Source organism: Arabidopsis lyrata (assembly GCF_000004255.2).
Source record: "Arabidopsis lyrata subsp. lyrata unplaced genomic scaffold ARALYscaffold_1, whole genome shotgun sequence".
Taxonomy (NCBI): Eukaryota; Viridiplantae; Streptophyta; class Magnoliopsida; order Brassicales; family Brassicaceae; genus Arabidopsis; species Arabidopsis lyrata.
In genome coordinates, this window is record NW_003302555.1 from 3,837,857 (window position 1) to 3,858,117 (window position 20,261).

A 20,261-nucleotide genomic window follows, 5' to 3' on the forward strand; every position below is an offset into this window, starting at 1 on the left:
TTATAGTCATAACTTTGTTTCTTAAAATCAAATGTTAAGAAAAATATCGAAGAGTATATAATTATGGTATCATCGTTGAGATTTTCTTGGGCGGGAATTATGGATTCAATTAGAGAAGGGAACCATATAATGGAAAGAATTTAATTAGCCATAATTATGTTTTAAAAATATTTTATTGCATAATATAAAGAGAATATAGATGATATATGGTATGTGGATGTAATTAGTTAAGATGGCATAAATATTCGAAAATCATCTCAAGATAAAGAGTAATATAGCCTATTAATATGGGAAGAAGTTAAGGAATAAGGAAACATAAATATATGTGTAATTATCTATATTAATGACGTTTTTTTGGTTAGAGATATGTAGAATTAAATGATAATTTGGTATTAATTAAATGCTATCAAATATCTCGGAGATTTTATTTTAGAAACTAATCGTGGACTAAGCAGAGATTTTTGCAAGATTCGTAAACGGAAAATCTTTAATGCTACTATTGATAAAAAGGAATAGAACCAATTAATGTGGGAAGTAGTTAAGGAAATAAGATTAAAACGAATTGTATGTTTAATTTAGTCTTAAATGTCGTTTTTATTACAATATTCCTTAAATCTCTTATTCTAGATCCGAATAGGTTTAAACCGGGTAAAACCCGGATCCAAATGATTAAAAGCAAATAAAACCTGTAAAAATGAATATGTAGATATGAGTTTAATACCATTAAATTAATCAAAGATTTGTAATCATAATTGGAAACGAATAATGCAGTAAATGCGATTTAGTAATGTTGTAAAGAATATGTCATTTATGTAGAATGATTGTTGCGATTAGTTTCCAATTAGTTTTATTTTTGGGATTATAGTATCTCAAATTTTAAACTAATTTAGATTTTATTGTTTTGTTTACATAAATACGAAAATAATTTGTTCACCCACATCATAAAATATTACCAAAATATATATATATAGTAATATTAAATAAAAGATTATATAACTAACTATTTTCATTTGATGGTGTAGACAAATTATTATTAATATTTATGTAATTTAATTACAAAAATAATTTAGAAAAATAACAAATATTACTTTTTATAACAAAACAAAATATTATTCGTAAAAACAATATTTATTATAAAAAATATTTTGAGAATCCTTTAGAAATTTAATATTAGATATTCAAATATATCAAAAACATAATTATGGATTATGTGAAGATTAGGATATATAATCTTCAAATAAACATATTTTATTATGATTTCCTTATGGATGTATATATTAATTGTTATTTTGATTTTAAATTTATTGCAATTTAAATGGGGAATTGCCTATATTTAATCTGTTATTGTAAAAGAAAAATGATGTAGCTTATTATTGGAGTATTTACACAAATTTATTAACATAATATATATATATATATATATTGTTAAAAAATAAATACATTTTTCTTTATAATTTCATAATATATTTATTGTTAAAATCTGGACATTTATTATGAGCATAAATATGAAAAACGATTTTCCATTAAAATTGGCTATTTATTAGAGTCATTAATATGAAAGATTATTTACCATTAAAATAGGTAACTTCTTTGTAATTAAAGAAACATTAAACGGAATAAGTAGATGAATTAAAGACAACATGGCTTCATTTATCAGTTTGTAATTAAGACAACATCCCTAAAATTGCTTATCCAAGATCCGAACAGACTAAAACCGGGTCAAACCCGGATCCAAAAGAGTTTATGCAAAAATCCCCTGTAAAAATGTATATGTAGATTGTGTAGAATTTGATTGCATATTGGAATTGTTTTTGTATAATTTGTGTCGATTTTGTAGAATTGTTGTTGAATTAAAGGTATAACTAGCAGTATTTTCTCGGTCATTTCCGAAAGCCTAGGATTACTACATCAATCACAGTACATGAGCAAATTTAGTTTGGTCATTCAAACTCGTCTTCTTTTAATTTTTTTTTTTCTCAGAAAAGAAATAAAAGTTAGTCATCCTCAGTGAAATAAGAACACAACTTAAAAATCAACCAATCGGATCGGCGATTATTTTTACCAACTTGGACAAAATCGTCACGGTCTCCCTGTACCATTCGATCGGAATACCGACCCCTATACATAAGCCGCCCTGCCTAGGATATGTTGATACATATCAGAAATTGGCTTTGGAAAATTATGATCGGTACTATTAAAAGTATTCGAGACACTTGAAATCTCGCTTAAAACAAATTTATTGAACTAATTTATTCAATGACACCAATTATAATAGGAATATATATTATCTTAGAAATATTAATCACTAAACTGTGATGGGCCAACCAAATGGGCCCAACCCAATAATCCATATTCGTTCGTTTGTTAGTATCATGAGAACTAGGGTTTTAGTTTATCAGAGAAAACTGGAGCAGTGTTGGCGCGTGATTCGTCGGAGATGGTACTTCGTGATTGGAGAGCAGATGCAAGAACGCCCCGATTTTTTGTGGATTCTGAGGAATCGATTGATGAAGATGCGTTGGCTGTTGCAGAAACAGAGGATGGTGGTAGCTTCTTTCTTGACACATGGGGTCAAATCAGGAGAAATCGCCCGCCGGTGCGACCGAAGCTCTTAGATCTGTGTCTGCGAGGAGTTGCGGAAAACTCACATGCGTTATCTTCTCTGCAACTTGTACCAGATGATTTGAAAAGCAGGATAGCGTCTATGGTGCCTCGTTTGAGTAAGATCGATGCCAATTTCGTGAAGCTTTTGGTTCAAGATTCGCCAGCTGAGGTTATTGTCAAGGACTGCTCAAGTTTGGAAGAGAATGATGTGAAAGATATTCTCTCTGCCTGTAACGGAGATAAGTTGCAAGTAAGTTCAGTTTGTTTTTCTCCAAGTTTCCTGCATATAGACTCGATTTTACTTGGTTGTTGTTGTGTAAGAACTTTGTTCCCCACATTTGTTTCTTTTGGACAAATAAACCAATGTTTTCGTAAGTTCAGTTTGTTTTTATCCAATTTCCTGCATATAGACTTGATAGTCTGACTCAATTTTTGTCTTTTAGAGAGAACGTTTTAGTAGCTTCTCTAAGATCTTTTCCCCATTGGTTTCTTTGTCAACTAAGTTCAGTCCGTTTTTCTCCAATTTCCTGCATATAGATTGGATTTTCTGACTTAGTTTTTGTCTGGTTTGAGTTAACTTATCTAAGATCTTTCTTCCTCATTTGTTTCTTTTGTCCTGAACGTCAAAGAGATTTTTTCTGGTATTTAACTGTTTTTGTTTTTTAATCCCAGGTCTTAATACTCTACTTCTGTGCACAAGCCCATACAGATAGCTTGTTGTCCATCTCATCAAACAGATTTCCAGTGTTGTCATCGTTATCTCTGAGGGGTGCATTCCGTCTGACTGATAATGCGCTGGACTCGATCTCAAAGGCTGCTCCTTCACTTGAGTTAATTGACCTCTCAGAGTGCTCTATGCTCACATCCTTTGCGATGGTGATTCTGGTCAACAACTTTGGAGCCACTCTGAGAGGTCTTGACATTGAAGGCTGTCAAATCGACCTATCTCAAGTTTCAGAGGTCGTAAAAAACTTCAAGTCCCTCGAATATTTTTCAATCGCAGGAGTTGAAGGTGTTGATGATGGTTTCGTTGTCAAGTTTCTTGAAGTCTGCGGTTCTAAGTTGACTGGTCTTTCTCTTGCCAGATGCGAGTAAGTCTACTATCTTTATATAGTCACGCTAGAAACTATTTTCCCCAGTTTCTTGCATATATTGTCTAAGATCTTTGTTCCCCATTGGTTTCATTGGTTTAAGCAATTTCAATATGTTTTTCTCCAAATTTCCTGCATAGAAACTGGATTTTCTGACTTTGTTTTTGTGTTTACAAAGAGGGAATTCGTTTTGGTATCTTGTCCAAGATCTTTGTTTTCCATTGGTTTCAGTGGTTTAAGCAATTTCAGTCTGTTTTTCTCCAAATTTCCTGCATATAGACTGGATTTTAGGACTTAGCTTTTGTGTTTACAAAGAGGGAATTCGTTTTGGTATCTTTGTTCCCCATTGGTTTAAGCAATTTCAGTCTGTTTTTCTCCAAATTTCCTCCATGTAGACTGGATTTTCTGACTTTTTTTTTGTGTTTACAAAGAAATTAGGAATTCGTTTAAATAGCTGAGCACGCTTTCTATTTCCTTTGTGGTATATAGGGATGTAAGTGACGTCTCCATCCAAGCAATTGGAAAATATTGTGCAAATCTAGGTGCACTTGATGTTTGGGGCGTGGTTAAGTTGACCGACATGGCCCTGAAATATATGTCTGTCTGCAGTTCGCTGTGCGTTCTCAAATTTGGGAGTAACAGTTTCAGGTTTGCCCATCCCATGTGTCTCTAACTTTTATTACATCACAAAGTTGATTCATGCATTCATTTAACTTGGTATTATACCTGGCAGTGATCAGGCTATAGCTACTTTTCTTGAAGAAGGGCCAGGACCTTCTCTGCAACAGTTGTGCCTTCATAAAATCAGGGAGGTTAGTACCTTAAGCATGCCTCGTTCTCTTCATTGGCTTCTTGCTTGCTTTACTACAAGTAATGTCACATTTTGAATTTGGTTTTGGATCTCTTCACTGCCTGCAGGTTGCTCAACAAACTGCCACGACTTTATCTGAGTGTTGCAAGAGTTTATGGTATCTTGACCTATCTTGGTGTCAGAAAATCACTGGAGAAGATGTATGCAAGATACTCGTTGGTTGCCCGTCACTAAGCCAAGTTAGGGGTTTTGGATGCAAGAAGGTACTCAGAAAAGCTCTTGAAGCTGCTGAAGTGATCAGATCTTAAATGTAATCTGGTTGACAAAGAAGTGATAGACTTTCTTAACATATCGTAAAAGACTTGGGGGTTTTGAAGTGATATATTTTTCATGTATGAGACAACTTATGTGTTTTGGATGCAAGCAAGTACTCAGAAAAGCTAGATTTTAAATGTAATCTTTCAATCTAAATTTTAAGGGGGTGTTATTGGTTTGGGATTTAGAAAGACTTTTAATGAGTTTAAAAGTTATGTAGAATATGTTGTTATTCAATCAAGATTTTTAAAAACTCTATTACAATTTGGTGTTATTGGTTTGAGATTTATAAAAAGTAATCTAAAATCTTTATAAATCTAGTGTTATTGGATTAAGAGTTTTATAGAGTCATTAAAAGTTTTGTGTTATTCAATTAAAACAAAAGAATCTTGGATTGTTGATAAATTAAAATATTATGTTATTGGTTTAGGATTTTATATAATTTTCTTCATAAAAAAAGTCATGAAAACTCCTCCATAAAATAGAGAGATTGTGAATAGAGTCCATGACTTTGTATGTGTCAGCAATCTTTGACACCGGAATCGTCTCCGTCGCTGCTTCTCCTGTTCTCCAGCAATTTTGGTGCTAGAGAATCAAAAGATCCAAACACAATGAAAACAAGTAAATATTATATGAACATACAAGAATCTAACGATCGACACACGAAATTCATAAGCGAGTATTATGATAGAAGAAGCGTACCTCTGTAACTCTGATAAACAACCTAGTATATAGAAGAAAACCAGGCCTACACAGAACATGTTATATAGAAGATAGAAGATGGTCACTAGACGTTAATAAAAATTGGACAAGATTTTGGAAATATTTTGTAGGAAAAGTTTGGAAAAGTTATCAAGAGTATACAAGATTATGGAAAAAAGTTTTAAAGACTTTACAAGATTTTGGAAAATAAATCATCAAGATAATATAAAACTTTTTAACAATCTTTTAAAATCCTTTATTATCAAGTCACTAAAAGTCTTTCTAAATCCCAAACCAATAACACCCCCTAAATGTAATCTGTTTGGCAAAGAAAGAAGTGATAGATTTTTACCAAACATGCATATATGGAGCTAATACGTACATGCTTTTCATGCTTTTCTATATATGCATGGGAGAGAGAGAGAGAGGACTTCTCGACTAAAACTTGTACATCTTCAGCATATACATATACTAGATAATGACCCGTCCATCGGACGGGTTTAATTTTTTAAAAATGAAAATTAAATTTAACAAAAAAACTAATTAACAACGTTGTAAGTGAAATTTTTCTTTCAAAAGTAAAAAAATATTTACTTTTTTCACTGTTGCATTGTTTCTTTAACCACTAAAATTATTAATTCAAAATTATTTTGAATGAAAGATATATCACATAACAATAACTCACAACATACTTATATGAAGAATTAAAAATATTCATCATAAAGTTGGTGAATGAAACCAAATGGTTTTGAATTAAACACGTTAAAAATATAAAGATGATAAATCGACTAAATCCCATAGCCTTCCAAGCTAACGTTGCGGGATCGATTCCGGTATACTTGATTTTAATGACTTTATGATCAATTAATAAAAATTGATAAATTCAAAAAATTAGAAGCACGATGATATATGAATCTTATATATAATTTAAATATGAACATAGAAATTTAAATAAATAATTTTGAAGTAGTATAATTAAATTCAAAATATCAAAAACAAAGAAGAAGCATATATGGTTCTTACATATTCAAGAATTTCAAATAAACAATATAAAACTTTACTTAAAGTCTTCACATATTTCTATTTAGAAAATAAATTTCTATAAATAATGTAAAACTGTAATTTAAATCATGACAATCTCACAATACTACAATCATAATTGAAGACAAACAAAAAACACAGTTAAGTAAAAAATATTACAAAAAGGAAAAAAAATTAATCTCTCATATTTTAATTGAAAAAATCAACTCAAATAAATAATATGAGGACTATTTTAAATAATTCTTCACATATTTCTAATTGGAAAGGAAATTGAGATAAATAATAGAAAATTGTAAATTAAATCATGACACATGATAAAAAATTTGACTGATACTATTAATTACTAATTTTGACTCATAGGTTCATGATACTATTAATTACTAATTTTGAGAAACCAAAATATATCATATTAGTTATATAATAACGTATGTTTCCTTTTTAATAAACTTGCCTGATTTTTTTCTTGTTTAATTAAAATATATATTTTTAAATATAAATGAAATTTTTGATTTACACATGTCAAAATCTAAGATCGATAGATTTGCCACGTGTCACGATCCTATGAGTTATTAACTTTGAAAACCATACTTTATTTATTTATTTTTTTTTTTTTTAACTTTGAAAACCATACTTTATATAATAAGATAGGGAAACTTAGTGGTCTGCGAGAGTGGTCGCAGGATCTTCTCACTTTAATTGATTTTACTCTTATCAAAGTTTAAAATAATTTAACCTAATAACTAATAAGAAACCTGTATCTTTGATTTAACCTACTCCTTTAAGTAGAGATGTTAATATGGGCTAATTCACCCTATTTAAATCGACCCCATTTAAAACCCACCCCATTTAGATCCACCCTATTTAACCTCATTTAAGTTTATACCCCATTTATCCTTCCCATTTAAACACATTTAAATTTCCTTTACCCATTTAAACCTATTTAGACCCATATAACATTGTTTTGTTCTAAATAATATAATATAATCAATAATTATTTTATTTGATTATTTAAAATTTACAAATTATTTCATTAAATATAATTGATAAATAATGATATAACTGTTTTTATTATTTTGTTGAAAAAAATATAGTTTACAAAAAACGAAATTTGACGGAGCTTCGGAATTTGGAGATTGCCGATAGCAGTTTAACCGGAGAGATTCCGTCGGAGATCTCGAAACTCACCAATCTTTGGCAGTTAGAGCTTTACAACAACTCCTTGACCGGAAAACTTCCTACCGGATTCGGAAACCTGAAGAATCTGACTTACTTGGATGCTTCAACAAATCTTCTACAAGGCGATTTATCGGAGCTCAGGTCTCTGACTAATCTCGTTTCACTACAAATGTTCGAAAACGAATTCTCCGGTGAGATTCCGATGGAGTTTGGCGAATTCAAGGATCTCGTGAATCTCTCTCTGTATACCAACAAGTTAACCGGTTCTCTGCCTCAAGGACTCGGTTCACTTGCCGATTTTGATTTCATCGACGCATCAGAGAATCTCTTAACCGGACCTATCCCTCCAGATATGTGCAAGAACGGGAAGATGAAAGCTCTGCTTCTCCTGCAAAACAATCTCACTGGCTCCATCCCTGACTCGTACGCTAGCTGTTTGACTCTGGAACGGTTCAGAGTAAGCGAGAACTCGCTTAACGGAACTGTTCCCGCGGGACTTTGGGGCTTACCGAAGCTCGAGATCATCGATATAGAGATGAATAACTTCGAAGGTCCGATCACTGCCGATATAAAGAACGGTAAAATGCTCGGAGCATTGTATCTAGGGTTCAACAAGTTGTCTGATGAGCTGCCGGAGGAGATAGGTGACACTAAATCTTTGACTAAGGTTGAGCTTAACAATAACCGGTTTACCGGGAAGATTCCGAGCTCCATTGGGAAACTGAAGGGACTTAGCAGTCTGAAGATGCAGAGCAATGACTTCTCTGGTGAGATACCGGACTCGATTGGATCATGCTCGATGCTCAGCGATGTAAACATGGCTCAAAACTCGCTATCCGGTGAAATCCCGCACACGCTTGGATCTCTTCCGACGCTCAACGCTTTGAATCTTTCAGACAATAAGCTCACCGGGAGAATCCCAGAGAGTTTGTCGTCTCTAAGGCTTAGCCTTCTTGATCTGTCTAACAACAGATTATCCGGTCGTATCCCTCTGAGTTTGTCATCATATAATGGTAGCTTCAATGGCAATCCTGGACTCTGTAGCATGACGATCAAATCGTTTAACCGGTGCATAAATCCTTCGAGATCGCATGGAGACACTCGCGTATTCGTGCTGTGTATAGTTTTCGGGTCACTGATCTTGCTTGCGTCTCTTGTGTTTTTCTTGTACCTGAAGAAAACAGAGAAGAAGGAAGGCCGTTCGCTTAAACACGAGTCTTGGAGTATAAAGTCATTCCGAAAGATGAGTTTCACTGAAGATGATATCATCGATTCAATCAAAGAAGAGAATTTGATCGGTAGAGGAGGTTGTGGCGATGTGTACAGAGTAGTACTTGGTGATGGTAAAGAAGTTGCGGTCAAACACATCCGGTGTAGTAGTACTCAGAAAAATTTCAGCAGTGCAATGCCGATTCTCACTGAACGGGAAGGAAGATCGAAGGAGTTTGAAACAGAGGTGCAAACGCTTAGCTCAATACGACACTTAAATGTGGTAAAACTCTATTGTAGCATCACGAGCGATGACTCAAGCTTGCTGGTGTACGAGTACTTGCCTAATGGAAGCTTATGGGACATGCTTCACTCTTGCAAGAAATCGAATCTCGGTTGGGAAACACGGTATGATATAGCTCTTGGTGCAGCGAAAGGGCTTGAGTACTTGCATCATGGGTATGAGAGACCGGTAATTCACCGTGATGTTAAATCAAGCAACATATTGCTAGATGAGTACTTGAAACCTAGGATTGCGGATTTTGGTCTTGCCAAGATTCTTCAGGCCAGCAATGGCGGTCCAGATTCCACCCATGTCGTTGCGGGAACCTATGGCTACATAGCTCCAGGTATATGAAGAGACTAAATTCTTATATCATCAACTTTTTATGGTCTTACATTTTGAATTACATTTTAACATTTAAAAATCTTGTTGCAGAGTATGGATATGCGTCAAAAGTGACTGAGAAATGCGATGTATATAGCTTCGGGGTCGTGTTGATGGAGCTGGTCACAGGGAAAAAACCGATAGAGGCAGAGTTTGGAGAGAGCAAAGACATAGTGAATTGGGTGAGCAACAATCTGAAGAGCAAAGAGAGTGTGATGGAGATTGTGGACAAGAAGATAGGAGAAATGTATAGAGAAGATGCAATCAAGATACTGAGGATTGCAATCCTCTGCACGGCGAGACTTCCTGGACTAAGACCGACGATGAGGAGCGTGGTTCAAATGATCGAGGACGCGGAACCATGCAGATTGATGGGGATTGTGATCAGCAAAGAGAGTGATGTGAAGATCAAAGAAATAAGTTGATGATTGAGGGACCAAAGTCACTCTTTTGGGGTCTATTTTGGTAACTAAGAAACTTAGAGAGAGACTAATGTGGATCATCTAAATCTATTAAGACGTAAGAGTTTAGATGGAGAATGTGATTCTAGTACTACTTCTGGTTATGAAATCATAGGTATTGTAATGATCTCATGTAAACTATTTTCTTGTAATTGTAGAATTTTAAGGTTTTCAAATTAGTTAATGAAGAAGGTCAACAACTCTGTTAAATTTATGGTCCTTAGATGCTTTACTTAAGAACAATCAGTTTTCAATCACAGCTTATATTTATTTTTCGTCAACATGCATATTTGATTCAGGTTGATTTTATTATATTATTTGATTCAGAAAATTCTCAAAAGGAAACCAAATGCAAATTGGATTCTTGGTGTGATGACATAGACCAATTATTATTGTAATATCCTCTCGTGTGATTTCTAAAAAGTTAGTCAAATCTACGTATGCTCAAAAACTTTTGTAGTTGCCCACTTTGACCAACAACATAATAAAAGAAGAAGAAGGGGAAATTGTATATTTCTTCATTCTTCACAAGCAGACAATAATGCTTCTCTGCATTGTTTCGAACGATAAACTTGTATTATCTTTCTGAAAGTGGTCGGCAATTCTTAATCTCTTATAATGATGACTTTAAAAGCGTAGGATTAGAGATATTTTACATTTTAGTTTTTGATTAGATAGAGCAAAACTCATTAGCGGATAGTAAATTAATCTCGTTAACGTCATCTAAAAGAAGCGTTCACATGTGCAATTTGCAAAATTTCCATAATTGATTCAGTTTGTACAATTGCATTAGTTACAGAGCTAAAATCAAAAATGGATAAAAATTGATTATGCACCATTGTTTATTCGGTACCTAACACATTGCCACTATACTAATCTTACAACTTTAACAAATTAGTATCTTTTTCTTCCCTTGGTTAGCAATTCAATCCAAAGAACGCATTAACTGCCAATGATTAATCACACTCATCACAAGCTTTTAAGTAATAACATTGTTTATCACATGATCCAATTCATTGTAGTTAAAACATTAAAAAAAACATGCATTAATGTGTGGCGGACCAAAAAACCCACTAAATTGCCTAGTCTTGTTAGTGGTTGAACTTGATTTTGTAAGACTAAAAAATTCGCTAGGAACCAGATCGAACCGGTTGATCCTGATGTATTTTGGACAATTAACCGTGGATTGGCCAAAGAACCAGACCCGAATCACTAACAACAACAGGCCGGACTAAACGAATCTAATACGCCACAGCTTAATGATCCATAGAGAGGCTTAGAAGCTCAAAACCATACAGGGACCAGAGTTGAGGTAACATACAATTAGTAACTTCTTCCGATTGCGAGTACACAAACTAACAAAAGAATTGTCCTACTTAATATACAACAGTTTTTTTTGTATCCTTCTCTATCTCAAAAATTTCTCCATAAACCAAGATTCATCAGCGGAATAGATCTTGGAATGACCACATTATGAATCTTGCAAAGATATCAGACTCCAAGAACTCGATGTGAGCAGCACGGCCGATGAATGAGTTCAGGTTACGACCATACAAGGTTGTGTCGAAGTTGACATCGCAGCGCATGAACACTCTCTGGTGGTGAGGAGTTTCAGGGGATGGCCCACGTATTTGGTCCATACAGTTATTAAGCATCTCCAAGAAAGCAACGCCTCTTTTTGAGTTGTCAAAAGAAGCTGGTTGGCATGACTCAATCCTAGCTGAGTGATATGGAACATAACCATCCTGCAATAGCAAAAGACATGGCTCTAATTACAAAATACAAAAGAATTAGCGCTTGTGCATCAACATTTTTGCAGCTAGCATCAAATCTTGTATTTGGTGATCAAAATATCCTTGTCTCTACAATTTTGTTAAATCTATAAAAGTGATTGTTTTGATATACAGTATGTAAATGTCAAAACTGAGAAGTCCATTTTGAAGGCTTAGAACCAGAGGTTGCTCGCATTAATTACTATTGTATTCGCATAAGTGTAATGGAATGTACCTGAGGCGAAGACAGGAGAATTATATTCTTGAAACTGCCCAACGTCTTTTGCTGGAAAGAATTTCAAAACAAACATTAGAACCAAAGAGCAAAGGTCTGTTTGTACAATATCTTGATGAAATGTTAAGAACTTTCTCTACCTTGCAGAGCTTGTAAAAGAAAGTATTCTGGAGATCAGGATCATCTGTGAGCGTAAGCTGATGAATAACCTGAGTACTCTTTAACTTCTTCAGGAGCCAAAGTCCAGAATTAAACAAGGAATTTGAACTGTATAGATAACCCAAGTGTGGACCCGAAAGCGATAGATATGTATGAAAATACTTCCTGTATGGATCCATCAAACTATCTGCAACAAATACATGTCGGCAATAATGATAAACACCAAAACCGATCTAAGAACCGTTTTAAACATTGTCTGAGAGATTCTAAGAACATACCAGCTATTGCAGCTCTGATGATGACGTTACCGATTGAATGTCCAACAAAACTCAGCTTAATGTTTTTCAAGCGCCCATATCTCGCATGTTTATCCTTTTTCCTCTTGAAAAAAGAAACAACTTCCTGCGCAAGCCTCTGACCCATTTCCCTAAAATCGCCATGTGTTTTCTCCTCATTTGCCTCAGACATGAGAAACTCTATCTTTGGATCAATTAGGAGCCACTGATTCCGGATAAGCCTTAGGTCTAAGTGATGCCCCTATAGCAGTTAACAAAAATCTATCATGTAACGAACAAAAATCTATCATGATACAAAAGCAAACTGTAACTGCAAAAGTAGAACAGAAACAAAAAAAAGAAGCAGCTCTAACATATATGGAGTATGGACACTGTGCCAGTAAACACAATGATTTATAGACAAAAGGTATATTATTCCATAAGCTTAAGAAAGAGAAAGGGATTCACTCATCTAGAAGATACTTGCCTGGAAACCATGAACAAAAACAACGATCTTCAGCTCACGCCCAGTATGCTGTGGGTTGTTATGTTTTTTCGTCCCACTCTCATCATCATGCCCATTAAGTAAGCTAGAATCGATTCTATCAACATGTCTCATGTACGAATTATCACTGAACGTACGCCTTGGTGCATTCCAAACACGTTCAATTATAACTATAGGAACCCGCATTGGATCACCAAATATATGCATGTCTTGTATTGCCCGGTTGTTTATCTGCAATTTAGTTATAATTAATCAAATTTTACAACTAACGAAACCAACAGGTAACTGAATCACGAAACTAATATAACAGACCCTCATTTGTGCAATACTTCGACGGTGAAGTTCAGCGCGGGTGGCTGCAACTTGTGCAGGCTGCATAAGAGCAAAAATTGAATGAGTAGAGCCTAGCTGGCATTCTGATAAATTTGAAAAATAATCACTAACTATATAACTCACATCATTCGGCTTCAACACACTTGAGACTCTTTTGTGTGAACTATGGTTTGAAATGTCGTCCATTCCACTTATAAAATGATGTGGCATTTCAACCTTGGAGTACACCATCCATATTGACCATTCCGCTCTTCGATCTTTAGTCCAGATATCGCGAAGATATTCCAAGATTTTTGTGTAATTATCCCTGAAAATGGGACAAATAAGATCAATGATCAGAAGATAACTTCGCAAACAAAATAAACCTATAGGCTTATTTGACTATGGATGTCCAAGGAAAATTACCGATGAAATGTCAGAAAGGTATTCCAAAGATAATGGAGCTGGGTGCCCAGTAAGTGGAATGTGCGAGATAGATGCTCTTTTGAGAAGTTGTGAAGCCAGTCATCACTTGCTAAATCAAATGGGCCATTCAACTTCTGTGTCAAAAATGGAGAGAAGAGCTTATATTCCAGAAGATATCAAAACACGGTAATAGATATAGAATACTCTGCAGTACAATAAAGCAAGGACCTCAAGATTGTTTTGTTGCTTGCCTTGTCCTGAACCTTCAACTTCAACAGATTTCCCCGTTGAAGCTGAGTCAGATAAAAGAGCATTGTCCATACTGGATACAAACTCAGACAAGTCAATTGTTTGACCAACTGCCTTGCTAAGCCTTTGCATTTCTTCAAGCAAAGTGTCACGAGCTCCGAGTAAGGCTTTCACAAATGACACCAGCTTCTTGTCAGCAGAAGCGATTTGAGTAAAGGCCTAGTGAGTTACAAAACAATCAATCAATAATAGTATTGTAAAAATCTCGAGACAGAGGGGCCTTACTAGCCAATGTTGTTAGAATCTGATTTTAAAAAATGGGAATAATTTACTACAAAACAGAGAGCTTAGTAAGTTCTGTGAAACCATGCTATTTGCAGCTTTATACAAACAATGCCAACAAGACTGAAGATTCTGGTGGGTTCTATATGACTCATAAAAGCAAGTATCAAAATACTGATGTATGATAGCTCAGCAACAGCTTAAGCATCCAGAAGGTAGAGATTCTAAAGTAGAATAAGAACTCTAGCATAAATTACACCTTCCTAAGAAAAGAACGATTGTTTAAAGACGACAATGATAAGATCATCTGCAGAGACTCTGAATGAGCATAAAAGCAAAAAATAAATTTGCTGAATCAGAGACGAGTATGCAATGCTGAAAGGAAGGTGTAAGAACACATACTTTTTTGGAAGACTGAACATTGCCGCTGGCCAAATTTTTACCATTACTCGCATCACTGCACCAAACATGTTGGTTGATATATTAACTGAAGAGATGTAGAAAACTCAGTAAAAAATTGGAATTCAAAAATGGTCAATTATGCATACCTTGATAAAATTGCAGGCCGTTTGTAAGCAGCGGATTTCATGACGCTGACGTGGACACTTACATCGATAAGAACCGCGTGAAAGGTATCAAAGTGCACTGGACAGTAAGAATGCACGCCTGAAAGAGCTTTAGGAGGAATACGAAATTCATGCACTGCCGCAGGACAAGCATCTGAATGTGTCACTGGTATATCCTCAATGATTGGAGAATACAAAAGCTCAAACTTCAATATAACAGCAGATGTAGCTGACCCCTGCGTCAATCACAACTAGTCATTTATTGTACAAAAGCTCAACCAAGTACAACACTTTTCACAAATTGGATTATTATTGTTGTTGACTATGAACAAGATCAGTAGCTAAAATAACCTCACAAACTCAAGTCAACGCCGCAGATACTTTAAGTCTTTAACAATTCATGTTGTTTAGATATTATGCAACTCATTTTTCAGTATTAGCCTTCATAGTTGTGAGAATACATATAAATAAGATACCTAGGAAAAAGGAAAGAAAGACTGGTACCTCATATCTTTCCAGAGGCATAGTAAATGAGACCATCATGCAGAGACGAACATCCTGCCTTGCATATTTAATGCGGAAGGGCTGTGTTAAGAAACTACTATCCTTATCATCTATCTTCCACACTCCATATGAGTCGTTTGAGGTTGAATCAAGCGCTGTGACAAACGGTACATGAGCCATTATATGTTATTATACTAAAAATAAATAAAGTCTCCCAGTACACTGAAATAGGACAAATAGACATATAATTCAGGGAAACACACTGGCACCATGGAATAGTGGACTCAATCACAAGAACGTAGCAAGACAAAAGAAATGATTCAGAAGAAAGCTGATGGATAAGAGTACCTTCATACTGAACAACTCGTGAAGGAATTCCACAGGAGTTGTTATCACCATCCTCCCATCTCATGCTGATTTTTATTTGATACCATCTAAAAGAATAAAAAAAACAACAACTCTTTAGAACAAGTGCTTCAATTTACTCAGAGGAAGATGAAGAGAAACTGTCATACCCTTGCTGGAAAAGATCAAGGTTATGAAACCTATGGATATAAATAGCAATCTCCTGAACTGTGTCGACCATTAGCACCGGCTTAACCCTGGCTACGTAAGGCTCAGCATCAAGCGACTTAGTTTGCCTACTTCTTTGGCTAAGTCCAATTAACCATCCAAGACGGCGTAACATATGGAGAACTCACATCACCTTCTAAAACTTTGGATGTGTGTTTTCAGGACAATGATATCCTGAACGAGTAGGACAACTTGTTCGAAATCTCATGTCTCCTACATAACCAGATGCTAACTCTTTAAAGTGAAAATTCAAAGCCAATCAGCAGCTGCAGATAAAAAGATGCGAACTTTGTAATTTCGATAACACTGGAGAGTTCATCTGATATAGAATAATCAACAAAGAGAAATTAAAATGTACATATCTATCTATGTTCGACTACCTAGAGTCGTCTCAGACAACACAATTAGGTCAAAAGCTAAAATTCCAATCTGAGCCCGGTGAATTGCAAATGTCAAAAATTTGCGGAAATGACAAAACTTTACCATAAATATACATACATTACCTCGAAATGGGAAAAAGAAAATCAAAGGCAGAGCAAAGCAGAGAGTTGAAAAGAGAAGATGGGTGGGCCTTGAGACTTAGATCTGACGAAAACCCAGATTTGCTTTAGGGTTTGCTTTTTGCAGGACAGACAAACCCTGAGCTAAAGAACAGAGGTGAAAAAAAGAGAGGATCTGGGAAAGTTACAAATGATAATGGTAGGGAACAAACAAGTTTTTGAGGGATTCAAGGATTTTTTTGATACTTTTAATTCAGAGTTTAAAAAAAAAAAAAAAAAAAAAAGTCAGATTTTATTATTTTTGTCGGGTAAAGGATGAATGTTCATGCAACGACACCAATTACTATGTGTTTTTCTTTTTGGTCTTTTTTTGTTGTTGTGCTGTCGTAAAATGGTGGATCCGACCCACTACGTTTACTGGCCTTGCGAGATGAACTCCAAACCCGATTTACTTGGTTATTTATATTGAGGCCCATGTATAAGCCCATTATCATATTATTCAACTTCTTTTGAGATATGGCCCAAAAAAAGATGTAGCAGTTAGTTAGTTACATTTGGACAAATAAATCAGGTTTGGTTCCTTATTCTTTTGTCAACAGATTCTTGTAATATAGTATGAATCTAAAAAACAATAAAAGACGTTGAATATGGATATTAATTTTGATGAACTCCATATCTTATCTTAGTCAACATTAGTAGTAGTGTAGTACTATATTCATTTGATATCACTAGATTTACTTTGAGACGTTAAAAACAATAAAAGTTGAAAAGGAATAAGAAAAGCAGAAGAAAAAATTTGATAATATTTAATTAGTTGCCACCAAAAAAAATGACTTCACTCATTAGAATGACAAATGGACTTAAACGTTTGATAGGGTTAATTAGAAACACACAAATAAGTGCCCAAAATTAATACTAAGAAGATTCGACATAAAGACGATTTTTTTTTGTACTCCGGAAATACACATAAGCATTGACGGGGATGATGACTATATATATAGATGTCATTTACTCCTCTCTCAAGCTTCCTTTCTCACAAATGAAAAGCTTCAACACAGAGCACAATCCCTCGGCGGTGGAGTCCGGGAATAGATTCGACGACGATGGTCGGGAGAAGAGGACGGGGACGTTTATGACGGCGAGCGCCCACATAATCACGGCGGTTATAGGCTCCGGTGTGTTGTCCTTGTCTTGGGCAATAGCACAGCTTGGTTGGCTGGCAGGAACCGTAATTTTGGTCACTTTTGCCAGCATTAATTACTACACATCCACCATGCTCGCCGACTGTTACCGATCTCCCGACACCGCACCGGGAACACGGAATTATACATACATGGACGTCGTCCGAGCTTACCTTGGTATATGTCTTAAAGATCCTTTAATTAACCTCAAAATATTAATTACAATGTTTTCTTTCTTTAACCTGTGAAATTTAGTTTTAGTTTTTATATTTTTTTTACCAATATCCTTTATCTTTGATTTTCTTCATTTTTGTCATGAAGAATCAAGGGTCCGAACTAGATCCATTACATGCCACATAAACATTCCATACGGACACTTGTAGATTATACTACACTGTATATGTTTGTGAAATAGATGAATAATTAACAAAAAATAAAAATACTATAAAATAACAGGTGGTAGGAAAGTGCAGTTATGTGGACTGGCACAGTACGGAAGTCTCGTAGGGGTCACTATTGGTTACACCATCACTGCCTCCATAAGCTTAGTGTAAGTCGCAACATGTGGTTTATTTCGATAAGGCCGTTATGGTTACTAATAATTAATTAATTAACATGTCGTGAATAAAATATTAAAAGTTTTGATTCATGTTTCGTGTTGGCTTAGAGCGATCGGAAAAGCAAATTGTTTTCATGACAAGGGACATGATGCGAAATGTTCCTTGTCGAATTATCCATCCATGGCAGCATTTGGGATCGTCCAACTTATGCTCAGCCAGATCCCTAATTTTCACAAACTCTCTTTCCTCTCCATCATCGCCACGGTTATGTCCTTCTGTTATGCGTCTATCGGAATCGGCTTATCCATCACCACTGTGACAAGTACATTTTCCCTCTCTATCTCTATCTTATTCCTTCTTTCAAAATATATGTAGAACCGTCTCAAACTAAGTTTTAATACTATATACTTCAAAATAAAACCATAATATTAAAACTTTAGATCTTGTTCGGATACCCAAGTCGTGCATCCTGAAAAAAATCTACTAAAGTAGTTTGATTAGAAAATCTTCTCAATCCATGCATGCCTAATTAGGATTCTCATAAATTTTGCAAACGTGACATATCAAACTAACGACGAACGTGGTATAATGTATCGAAGGTGGGAAGGTTGGTAAGACGGGCCTGACGGGTACGGTGGTTGGGGTGGACGTAACTGCGTCTGAAAAAATGTGGAGATCGTTTCAAGCCGTTGGAGACATTGCATTCTCATATGCTTATTCCATTGTTCTCGTTGAGATCCAGGCATGTATTTATTCCTACATTATAATTAACTATATATATCTCTAATTTAGATGTTGGTGTTCACCATCCAATTAGCGTACGTCGAGCGAAAATTTTACTACTGTATTAGTGTATTGTGTTCATTTTTGTATAGCCTATAGGGTATGTTGGTTAGAATATAGAATTCCTGCTTTCGCACAAGGAAGAAATTACTTGTTTCTTATCATCAACAAATTTATCTTTTATTGAATTGATACAATACTATATTATTTTCACCTTAATGATAACTTCAGTGTGTGCGTTGTGGTGTAGGATACATTGAAATCAACCCCACCGGAGAACAAAGTGATGAAAAAAGCAAGCCTTGCTGGAGTCTCCACGACAACTGTTTTCTACATCTTATGTGGTGGCATCGGATATGCTGCATTCGGAAACAAAGCCCCTGGTGACCTCCTTACAGACTTTGGTTTTTACGAACCTTACTGGCTCATCGATTTTGCCAATGCGTGCATCGTTCTCCACCTAATTGCAGCTTATCAGGTATAAGTCGTATAGAAAAATTAGTCTAAGTTTCGACCTAGGATTCATTACTCAAGTACTTTATATATAAAAGACAACTATCCACCACTCATTATATTTTCAAGCTTGTAAATCTCATCAAGAAGAAAGCAAAACATTGATGATCTTTATATTATGGACAGGTGTTTGCGCAACCAATTTTCCAGTTTGTTGAGAAGAAATGCAACAAAAAGTGGCCAGAAAGCATTTTCATCACCAGTGAACATTCGATGAATATACCATTGATTGGAAAATGTACCATCAACCTTTTCAGACTATTGTGGAGGACATGCTATGTGGTTTTGACAACAGTTGTAGCAATGATATTCCCCTTCTTCAATGCAATCTTGGGTTTGCTCGGGGCACTCGCGTTCTGGCCACTCACAGTTTATTTTCCGGTGGCAATGCACATTGAGCAGGCAAAGGTTAAGAAGTATTCTCTTCGATGGATAGGGTTGAAACTCCTTGTATCGCTTTGTTTGATTGTTTCACTCCTAGCCACAATAGGATCCATTGTCGGCTTGATAACTAGTGTCAAGGCATACAAGCCTTTCAACAATTAATATTAGTATATATACTGTACTTGTGATCTATATGAGTTTTGTGAGAACTGAGTATTAATTACTTCTATCAAGAGAAATAGTTAATACGTAATAAAGTATTGTATATAGTGTTCTCCAAAGTTTAAACCTTACAGTACTATTACGGCATTACTATCAAACATTCGAAGTTTACAGTAGTGTGAGGAACAAGGTTTCGATACTAATTAAACATGTTGCTGATATATTGTAATATTTAGTTGCTAC

The 20,261-nt window shown here is 35.1% G+C and overlaps 4 protein-coding genes across 6 annotated transcripts; 3 read left to right on the forward strand and 1 right to left on the reverse strand.

The window, feature by feature from the left end:
• The first annotated feature begins 2,373 nt into the window (after nt 1–2,373).
• On the forward strand, nt 2,374–5,074 carry LOC9325846 (F-box/LRR-repeat protein 4). Its single transcript, XM_002889736.2, has 5 exons — nt 2,374–2,854; nt 3,277–3,695; nt 4,185–4,343; nt 4,429–4,507; nt 4,614–5,074. The coding sequence occupies exons 1-5, from the start codon at nt 2,438–2,440 to the stop codon at nt 4,812–4,814; spliced, it is 1,275 nt and encodes a 424-aa protein (XP_002889782.1). The 5' UTR covers nt 2,374–2,437; the 3' UTR covers nt 4,815–5,074.
• Nucleotides 5,075–7,645: 2,571 nt separating this feature from the next.
• LOC9325847 (receptor-like protein kinase HAIKU2) lies at nt 7,646–10,289 on the forward strand (the record flags this gene model as incomplete). Its single annotated transcript, XM_021013445.1, has 2 exons — nt 7,646–9,578; nt 9,668–10,289. Coding segments are annotated over 2 exons (2,307 nt in total), but the record flags the coding sequence as incomplete, so codon positions are not given.
• Nucleotides 10,290–11,322: 1,033 nt separating this feature from the next.
• On the reverse strand, nt 11,323–16,702 carry LOC9325848 (protein FAM135B). Of its 3 annotated transcripts, none has more exons than XM_002892496.2 (15): nt 16,439–16,702; nt 15,878–16,148; nt 15,711–15,796; nt 15,363–15,517; nt 14,841–15,094; nt 14,695–14,749; nt 13,990–14,229; nt 13,762–13,895; nt 13,480–13,663; nt 13,336–13,395; nt 13,006–13,254; nt 12,522–12,780; nt 12,225–12,430; nt 12,085–12,135; nt 11,323–11,822 (listed from the first exon to the last, which is right to left on the reverse strand). In XM_002892496.2, the coding sequence occupies exons 2-15, from the start codon at nt 16,048–16,050 to the stop codon at nt 11,520–11,522; spliced, it is 2,409 nt and encodes an 802-aa protein (XP_002892542.1). In that variant the 5' UTR covers nt 16,051–16,148; nt 16,439–16,702; the 3' UTR covers nt 11,323–11,519. The 3 variants fall into 3 exon arrangements, with proteins under 3 accessions (XP_002892542.1, XP_020868566.1, XP_020868565.1); XM_021012907.1 differs by having other exon boundaries at nt 13,762–13,892; nt 15,878–16,201; XM_021012906.1 differs by having other exon boundaries at nt 15,878–16,201.
• Nucleotides 16,703–17,279: 577 nt separating this feature from the next.
• LOC9328605 (amino acid permease 8) lies at nt 17,280–20,048 on the forward strand. Its single transcript, XM_002889738.2, has 6 exons — nt 17,280–17,793; nt 18,073–18,166; nt 18,284–18,498; nt 18,776–18,918; nt 19,210–19,437; nt 19,599–20,048. Exons 1-6 carry the CDS (start codon nt 17,418–17,420, stop codon nt 20,016–20,018), a joined length of 1,476 nt encoding a protein of 491 aa, XP_002889784.1. The 5' UTR covers nt 17,280–17,417; the 3' UTR covers nt 20,019–20,048.
• The last annotated feature ends 213 nt before the right edge of the window (nt 20,049–20,261 follow it).